General features: G+C 39.1%; 1 protein-coding gene across 1 annotated transcript; it reads right to left on the reverse strand.

Annotated features, from left to right (window-relative positions):
- Positions 1-6,705: 6,705 nt before the first annotated feature.
- Positions 6,706-7,349, reverse strand: LOC103658001 (calcyclin-binding protein-like). The gene is given in 1 exon segment (XM_040626045.1): positions 6,706-7,349. A coding segment is annotated over 1 exon segment (558 nt). The 5' UTR covers positions 7,335-7,349; the 3' UTR covers positions 6,706-6,776.
- Between the last annotated feature and the right edge of the window lie 2,568 nt (positions 7,350-9,917).

Raw genomic sequence — 9,917 nt, forward strand, 5'->3', positions numbered from 1 at the left:
GCTCAGAAGAAGTTACACAATGTTTCCATCAGCAGAAGATGTGGCACTTAGAGAAAGCATCAGGAAAATAAAAACTACAGACAAAATAGGGGGTATTTGCATATTTCACTTGAAATTAGGCGATGTTGCAGCATATTGGAAACTCATATGCATTGGATGTCAGCTGAGTTACTTTTCTTTCCCCCCAAGGTGACATTGGTGCTTGTCTTACCAAATATGATGCAACTGACAAGTGTTTTCATGTAAGGAAGATATATGCCTCCCATCACCTTGTCAAGCTGAGTGAAGGCAAACTCCAGCACATCCTTTCACAAGTGATTAGGTGGTCGGAGTCATTAAAAGTCATAAAGTTAGACTGCAGCAGTGTGCCATGCATATATATGAACTCATCCAAAGCTGTCCTCCTTGAAGCAGGTGATAGCTCTCAACTTTGCCTCTGACCGAGTCATAAATTCTTGGCTGAGCTTTCTTTCTCTTAGCATACCTTTGAAATTATACTGAACAGTTAGTGCTGCTTTGGCCAGTCTCATTGTCTCCTGCTTTCCCAGCCAAGTCTCTAACGACTGGAGGTCCAAGCGTCAGGTTTTGGTTTCCGAACACAAAATAAACAAGATTGTCATTAGTTTTTCTTCCACAGCACTTTTAACATTTTCAAAGTGCCTTACAAACTCTTGTCAATCAGCCTACTTTAAATTGTCTAAAAAGGCAACAATAAAGAGAGTGGGATTAACTGTGCTACAAAAAGAAGAAATTAAGGCACAGAGAGCCGAAGTGACATGGCCAAGAGTGCACCAGGATGGCTAACCAGGAGCTCAGAACAAAGTCTAACTTCTTATGTTATAAGCTTTTACAGTTTTCCCACTTTCAGCCTCATCGTTTCCCAGGAAATAAATCTGATGTGCTATAAAATAGAAATACATATGTTGCACCTGAAATGATAAGAATTTAAAATTTTGTAAATGTACCATTGAAATGCATCGTGAATTCCACTTTAAAAAAAAAATAAATCTGGTCCTAAAGAATCAGTTAGGTGTATGAGCAAAAATGTATGCACAAGATGTTCAATACATCATTATTTATAATAATTAACACCTGCAAACAATCCAGATGTGCCAAAATAGGGAATTCTTGAGGTTCTATGATGAAATAGTATAAATCCAAGACATATTTTTGAAGAACTTTTAATGCTAAGGGAAATAATCATGATATAATGTTTGTGAAAAAAGCGAACTATAACACTTAAGGATCTCAACTGTAATAAATATAAAAATATACAGGCGACAAGGGACTAGAAAAAACAATCCTAACAATATTTACCTCTATGTTTAGGGATTGTAGGCAATTTGAATTTTCTTTTTTAGAACTTGTGTAGATTTTCCAAATTTTCTACAATGAGTTGTCACTTTTATAATTAGAAAAAGAAAAAACATTTAAGTTTCTGAGTGGATGCTTAAGAAGGTACCCACATTCTATAGGCTTCTTGCAAATCATTTCAACACAGACTACTCAATATTAAGCACTCTAAATGTTTTCTAAAACTCATCACAGCACTGTACTCACTCAGAATGTAGTCAGTGCTTGCCCCTGAGTGCATGAGCTTTGTCTTCTTACGGATCTGATAGACTAGCCAATGTACTTCTAAGGCATGGTACCTGAGTGGATCCTGATGGGCCACCGTGCTTGTCCTGTAAGAATTTCATTTCCCTACCAATGCCTGTAAGTGTGTTCATCCGGCGTAGACTGGATGCAGTCATGACTGAATAGTGTGGTGAGGAAGGAGAAGTTGTAAGACTCACTCTCCAACTTTAATAAAATAATTTTGGGCTTTGAGCACTGCAGCAATGAAGAACAACTTCTCCTGAGCTAATCAATGAGACATAACTCATTTCAGCCTACATAAAGGTCCTTAAAAGAAGTTTTAAAAGATAAAAGATTTTTATCAGACATTTTAAAAGATAAAAAGACAAGACTGGGATGCATGTGCCCTGGGTAATTTCTTATATTTCATTTTCTATTGTTCTGGGCCAACAACAAAATATAAAAAGGCCCATGGTATTGACCCTGTTAATACGATAAAAACAGAAAATTCTATATGCATACCAAGTAGAACATACATTTATAAGAACTCAATTCTTTTCACCAAACATATGGATGTAGTTTTCAAGTCTGACGTCGCCATTATTACATGGAGCAATTAGTTGTTGAAGTACATTTCTTGCTCATGACTCTATAGCTGAAATCTTTTAAGTATTCAAGCATATCAAACATGTGGCTGAGAAACTTTTAGAAGAGACTAGGTTAGAGAAAAAAGGAGGCCAGGGCAAAAGTAGTTATAAGCTCTTTGCATCAGGTCAATAGCTCTTTTCCCCTGGGTCTCCTAGGAAGAAGCCCTCTGGTAGCTACACTTACCCAGCAGGAAGCCATTTTGATATCCTGCCACACACATATTCTGCTCCTACCTTCTCTTTTAGAAAAGACAAAGAACCAGAAGTCAGTCAGAAGCTTTGCTGCTGGTTCTCATAAAATCTCAACATTTAACCTCTACAAAAATAATTTATTTTTTTTTAATTGCTATTAACAAAAAGCCTTTCCCTTACTTCTTACTATAAAGGCTATATTCAAATCCAGCCCATAGGAAGGTTCTGAGAATCTGCCTTCTCTTGTCCCTATTCATTCACTTTGAATCACAAGGCTAATAAATAGTGAAATCAATAGAAGCTGAGCTTCAGGAAATGAAAAAAGAAAAAAGAAAATTCTTAGATAATCAAAAAGATGGACAATCAATCCCTGAAATATTCAAGTGAGTAATGAAGTTAATGGTTCTGGTTAAGAACAGTTAGAACGAAGCCTTTTCCTTACTTTTAATTTTTGTACTATTTTCCTCATTTAAAAACCAATAAATACTCAAGGCAGAAAAAGTTGTAAATAAACATATAATGAAAGAAATAAAATTTTCCCACATACTACCAAGTAATGACTAATATCAGGAGTTGGTTATTCCTTTGAGTTTTATATATAAATAGGACTCTAATGCATAAATATATTTCATCATATATGTGTCACAATTTATTTAATCTTTCTCAACTGCTGGATACATGGAGGGTATCTAACGTTTCACTATTATTAACTCTGACATGAACAACCCTGAAATATAAATCTCTGCATATTTGTGATTTCTTTTCTCTTTAGAGTAAATTCAAAACAGTGAAATTACTGAGTTCAAAGAGTATGAGCTTTTGAAGGCTTTTAAAATACATTGCTGAATGGCCTTCCATAAATTTTGTACCAATTTACACTCCCAAGAGAAATGTTTGTGAAAATGTCTTTCAAAATAGTCCTGCTAGTCTTCTCTTTGTCTTAAAACAATAGGTTAGCTGTGGGAAAAGGTACAATAAAAACTGAAAGAGCATTCTATCTGTCTAGAAATTACATGCCTTCTCCTGCACTCAGAGACAGTACATACGTATATAGCGAGGAAAATATTCACCTCAAATGACTGCACCATACAAGGCAGAAAAATATCGCTGGCCACACACATCCACTTATTTCTACCTGAATGAAGCACAAAGTATTTCAATTTGAATTTATTGCATCACTAGCCTCCCGAGTTTTAAAACCCTATTATTTGCACTATTTCGAATGACTTGAAAGATCTAACAAGGTAGAGGCATTAACAAATTCTGTGTTTATTGCATCATACACCTAAAATATACTTAGCCAACCTAGTAAAAGCAGGATTTAAAGGGGTGAAAGGACAGGCTCACTGGTCAGAGTGAGAGCAGACACTCATGTCCCGCAGAACAAGGTTTCTGAGTGTCAAACATCATCAAAGAATTAGTGGGAGCCAAAATGTTAGGATTTAACGTCACAGGAGAGGAAATTTGGAGAGAATAACAAATGAGAAAGCCATGAAAAAAAGGGGGAGGGCAAAGAGTCAAGGTCACCTCAATGCATCTTCCCAACCTTGCCAAGACAAGAAAAATAGATGAGCTCTCCCTCGGTGAGGTTCCTAATCCAAAATACCCCCCACATTATGCCCTTGCTCCCAGACTCCTCAGGAAGGTTTTAGGGTGGAATTGAGCTGTGGTTATGGAGGGGGAGTGGCCGCTGCTGCTGTGGTCCCTGCCAGTCTCCCCAGAAGGTTCAACAGTAACCTACAGATCCACAGCATTTATATTCTTTCTCTCACTGTCTAGGTGGTCAGTGCTGCCCCTAGGCACCATCTAGGTCATTCTCGGTTACAAAGCTGAAAGAATGCATCACGGATGTGTAACTCACTGCAATGAACAAGGACACTTCCGTGCCTCTGAAGGTCAGATACCTCTGGGAGAATCTCTCATGCACGATTTTATTATCTAGAGCATAAACACGAATTGCCCTTAGGGCATCGACGATATTCAAACGATGAACAAAACACTAGGACTGGTTGGGGGCCTCATCATCAACAGAAATGCTCCAAACGAGATGCCCTGTTGACTGACCCACAAAATGTAAAAACTACACTAGGACATTTCTAAAACTTCTGGAGGTTGATTAAAACCTTTTAGCTGGATGTTTCTGAGAGACTACAAAGAATTACTACATATGTCTTAAATTTAAAAAGACCATCGTGGTCTAAAACAGAAAACAACAGAATGGCCTAATCCTGGCATTCAGGCAATGAGTAATGAGAAGCAAGTTCCCTCTTGCACCAGCGTCTGTCTGTCCGAATCGCTCACATTTTACTTCTTTCCTCTCAGTCTGCTTGACCCAGTAACTCAAGGCTAATATTCTCTTTCCAGCTGGAAATCCATCCCATGTTCAAGAGACCCTAAGTCACCAGCAAAACCATGCATGTGAGGAAGACACTACCCAAATGCAACCCAACAACCCAAATCTTATATGAGACTCAAGTTGGGCTTAAAACTGAAGCAAATGTTTGAGGCAGTCTGTGGATGGAGGACTGACCCTTAGTTGCAGTCTTTCCAAAGAGGGCAATTTTCCAACACAAAATTCAACTACACTTCAAGTACATTCTTGGAGTGAATCATCATCGAAATGTATTTATAGGGAACAGTCGCTTTCGTGCAGCAAGAGATTTTTTTTTTTCAGTTTACAAATCCTATCACCCACCACATGAATTATCTATAAGACAGGATGCTCACTACATCTCTTTTAAAGTGGCTCCTGCATCAGAATATTGCTCAAAAGCAAATTTCCTTCTGGCCTTTCTTTGATTAAATACTAAGGGAGCGATCTTAGCAAAATGGAATTTGTTCTAAACAATAGTGACTCTTGATTGAAATCAGATCTTTAAACTTCAAGGAATAAATAATAACTCATACCAGAGCAGCTGTCGCTCCTTGGCCCCATCATTCAAATGTTTCCGCTGCCCTGAGAACCCCATTCCATTTTAAGAGCATGTTGTATTGACTCTGATATTTGTACTTAATCATTGTCATTTTGGAAAACTTTCTCCATCTTCTGGCCAAGGTTCCTTTAGAAAAACCCTGTTATTTCCATTCTAGAAGCTACTTTGCACCATCTTAAGGGGAAATATATTCATTTTCCTGTGACTTTCACTCTAAAGATTCCAAATTTTCTACTAAAAGATGTCTTCAGAGAAATCAAGTGGTCTGTATTTTTTAAAAACAACCTCTACTTATTTTCACACTCAAAAAAATGGTATAACCTTTCCACTTTATGAATTAAAACTAGAAAAAAAATCCCTATTGGGTTTGTACTGCCAATGAAGTCCTCTTCAACTAAATGTGTATTTAAGCTATCCTCACATACAGCAAATCGAGTTGCAGCAAATAAATAATACAGACTCTATTTTCATAAGCAAAAATTGATTTTCACGGAGTTCTTCAACAGTGCCTGAAAATAAAAGTGTGCTATTTAAAGAGCTTGTGAAATTTCAGGAATGTCACATATTGGTAAACAATTCAGAACTACATGTGTAAAGAGGCAATTAATTTGTTGAGCTAATGAAAAACAGGTTCTTCTACAGTTATTTTTGTCTCCAAGCCAATTCTGGGGTGATCTTTCCTGAATTCAGAAAAGCACTCGCAGTTTTGTCCCAATGGTACAGTCATGAGTGAGGTCCCATTTCTTAATTCCTGCATCCTGCTTAACTTCCAACATCTGGCCAACGGGCAAATGCTCTGACAATAAACTTGCCCCGTGCAGGGGCTATGACAAAGGGAAGAGGGAGTGCCTAAGTGGGACAATGGTGCAACAGGGCACCAGCTTCCCTGCTCACCCTCCCTTGTCAGAGTAAGTCCGTCCACACTGGCCTGAAGCAACTTCAGGACAAGCAGTTAGGGCAAGAAACTTCCCTTCACGTCAACAGATTTTTTTTTCCAGATTTGCATTTTATGTAAAAATCCAGGTTGTATTTTTACTTTATTCTTACATTGGCAGGAGCGGATGCCAAGAACTTATAAACAAACAGTAACTTTTGTTCTCTACCTCCTAGCTGAACAAAAACACACACCATGTAGTATTATCATTAGGCAAGATTTGCTTTTTTACATTTCACACAAGAATCCAATATTATCCTTTCTTGAACAAAATGCCCAGATTACTAAGAAAACTATCTTTGGTGAAAGTGTTTAATAGGCACATTTTATTTAAATAAATCTTCCAGGAGGAAATGGGAGAATTCACTGCCTTCACTTAGAAGAAGACTCTGTAAGTAGTTATCTGTCAAATTTCTCTGTGTAGCTCACCAACATTTCCTTACTGGAAACAACAACATTCCCCATCACAGTTTCCAAAATGACTTTAAAGTCTCAAAATTCTGTATCTCCTTTGGCTTCCTTCTCTCCTGATTCCACCCGGGCTGTATTAATGGTTTGCTTCATGTCATCATTCCCATCTTCATGAATTTCCTTTAGAACATTCATCAATCCCTCACTAGGATCCATTTCAGTGTCATGGGAGGGCTTTTCCTTCTCTTTGCATTCTTTTTCAACCTGAGTCTGGTAGTCCCACCATGTGTTTTCTGCCTTCTTTCTATGTAAGATAAGAACTGTATCTGTCTTAACTTTTTTTGAACCACCTTCCACAGAGATGGGTTTCAAGAGATTGTTCACAATCATGGAGTAACTCTTCCCATTTAGATTCTTTACCAAAAGATCAAATGACCTCTCTCTGAAACTCACCTGCACGTTCTCAGTGGGGACCTGATGAACTCCAGTTAAGGTAACAGAGATTTTCACAAACTTGTCTGACTGATCCCATCCGTAATTACTGATTTTCACTGTATATCCCGTGGTAACGGGAGCAACCACAGCAGCTGGCTTTTCATTGTCCAAGAGTTCTGCTTTTCTCTCTTATTTCTACTGCATCTTCTTCTTGATTCCTGTCACAATCTTAGATTTTTCAGCTGGCCAAAAGGCCCAGTGGCCTTTTCCAGCAGCAACTTTACCCTTCTAGATCCTTCCATAGCTCTTCTAAAGCTGAGGCCACGGTCAGGCTGGGTCAGGCAAGACCCAAACTGTAGCCACACAGGGGAGAATAAGAAACACTGCACCAGCTGCACTCACCTGGATACAGAGGCCACCGGCACGAGTTGCAGTCCACTTCAACGAATTTTGTTAAAGCGGTCCAGAGCAGCCCTCAAAGTTTTTAGTCTTTACTGCAACTAGTGATTCTGGAAATTCCTTATAAGGACACATTGACTCTATAAAGCCAGGTCATAATGACCATAGCCATCTTCCTTCTAGAAATCTCTGCTGTCTCCTCTGCTAATCTCACTGCAGCACCTCACATGCTCTGTCAGGGGGTCAGGGACAGCTAACCACGCTTCAGGTATATGAAGGCCCAGATGCAAAGACATATAAGGAGGCAGAGCCTCGGTTTCATTCAGTAAACCAGCTCAACCAAATTATCGCAACTAACTATAGTAACAACTGACTTTCAATTCTAGGTCCTCTGGTCATGTCTTCAGATGCTCGCCCGGGCCCTTCCATGCATCCTAGCACAGAATATTAAGGACTCAGGCTTGAATCAAGAAACCAGTATCCAACTCCCAGCTTCATCACCTAGTCACAAGCTATTGTATTAACCATATCTCTATTTCCTGTATTCTGAGGCTCTGACATCTGGGGCCCTGATGACCATGAAGAGACCGTCCCTCCCATGGTTAGCCAATTCCTAGAGAGAGTAAACAACTGCATGCTTTTCAAATGCAAGCCAACCGTCCAGAGTCTGCACCCTTAAGCACCTCCTCTACTGGGCTCTCACACTCCAGGCCACTCTCTGCCTGCCCTAAACAGCCCAGGGCCAGGATCCAAGACAAGTCGGAACAGCACACAAACCCCAAAGCCCACTAGAATTACTCAAACTGGCCAGTCCTTAACCTGCTTCCCTGCCTCTCTTGTTCCTTCCATGGAAATCACAGTAAAGGCTCTTGCCTATGGTTTCCTCCTCCCCCTCTGTCTCCTGACTGACTCTGGTGCTTCCCCATGTGCTCCCACCACCCCATCCCCACCAGGCCCTGGTGTTGTATGCCCCTTCTCTTGGAATCTGTGTGTGACAAACTATCTTTTCAACAGCAATCATGTTCTAATTTATTGGCCTCACCATATTTTAATAATAATAAAACAGCTGTGTGACCTTGGAAAAGAGACAGAACCTCTGCTTCCATTTGTTCATCAGTAAAAAGAGGATAATATTTCCTCTCCACAGTGTTCTTGTGAAGACAACTAAAATAATACACGTGACGTACTTAGTATATAGTAAGTGCTCAATAAATACTGATGTTCCAAATGAACAGATTTTTAAAAAGTAAGATTTAGAGATAACTCATTAAAGGCTACATGGCTAGGAAGATATAGAATCTAAATGTCACCCAGATTTTTCTGACTTTAAACCCCCTTCTTTTTTAACTTCACGGTACCTTCTGCAGTTAAGCACAGACCCTCCTATTGCACTCGAACATTTTTCATAGTAGTGAACACATATTGGATGATAATTCTGTACAAGTACATCACCAGGTCCTCATGTGCTCAATGAGTTGTTTGAAAGAAGGATAAGGAGAGGGAACAAAGGAGGGAAGAAAGGAGGAAGGGATACAGGGAGGGAGGGAGGGAGGGAAGAGAAGAAGGGAGGGAGGGAGGGAGAATCCTTTCTCTCTCAGGAATACAAATAAGAATTATTTCTCTCCTGGTACCTTTCTTTCTTTCTGGGCTCCCAGTCTACCTTTGAATAAAGGTAAAACAGCTTTATCCCTAATTATAAAAATCACCAACCTGGAACCACACACCCAGTTACATAAATTTCCCTTTATCAGTCTCTCTCTTTTATAGACCCAAACTTCTAATAATTTCTGCCAAATTTTCTCCTCTCATAATCTTAACAAATTTTCTCCTCTCATAATCTTAACCTTCAAGATGTTTTTAAAATACCACTCTCTGGAGCCATTCAAGGTCAGTTCTGAATTCCCCATGCCTGCAAAAGCTTCTATATACTCTGATTACTTCTTTCCTTCTCCTCCCCATCTCCTGTGTCACATGCCTGGGCTTCCCAACTTCGAGTGGCCCAGAGACATCAAGTTAACATTTCATAACCTCACATAGAACAAATATTAGCAATATGAAGCTCTGTTTGATCACTCTAGACCCAAATTAGCAAGTAGTATTCTCAAAACTACCTGTAACTTAAAGATGGTGGTTTTTTGACAAAGACGCAACCCGCAGAATGGGAGAAGATATTTGCAAATGAAACTACAGATAAAAGGCTGGTATCCAAGATCTATAAAGAACTTCTCAAGCTCAATACATGAGAAACAAATAATCAAATCAAAAAATGAGCAGAAGATATGGACACTTTTCCAATGAAGACATACAAATGGCTAACAGACACATGAAAAAATGTTCAAAATCATTAGCTATCAGGGAAATTCAAATCAAAACCACATAGAGATACCA

The sequence above is a fragment of the Ursus maritimus genome, unplaced genomic scaffold (genome assembly GCF_017311325.1).
Source record: "Ursus maritimus isolate PB19 unplaced genomic scaffold, ASM1731132v1 scaffold_11, whole genome shotgun sequence".
Classification (NCBI taxonomy): Eukaryota; Metazoa; Chordata; class Mammalia; order Carnivora; family Ursidae; genus Ursus; species Ursus maritimus.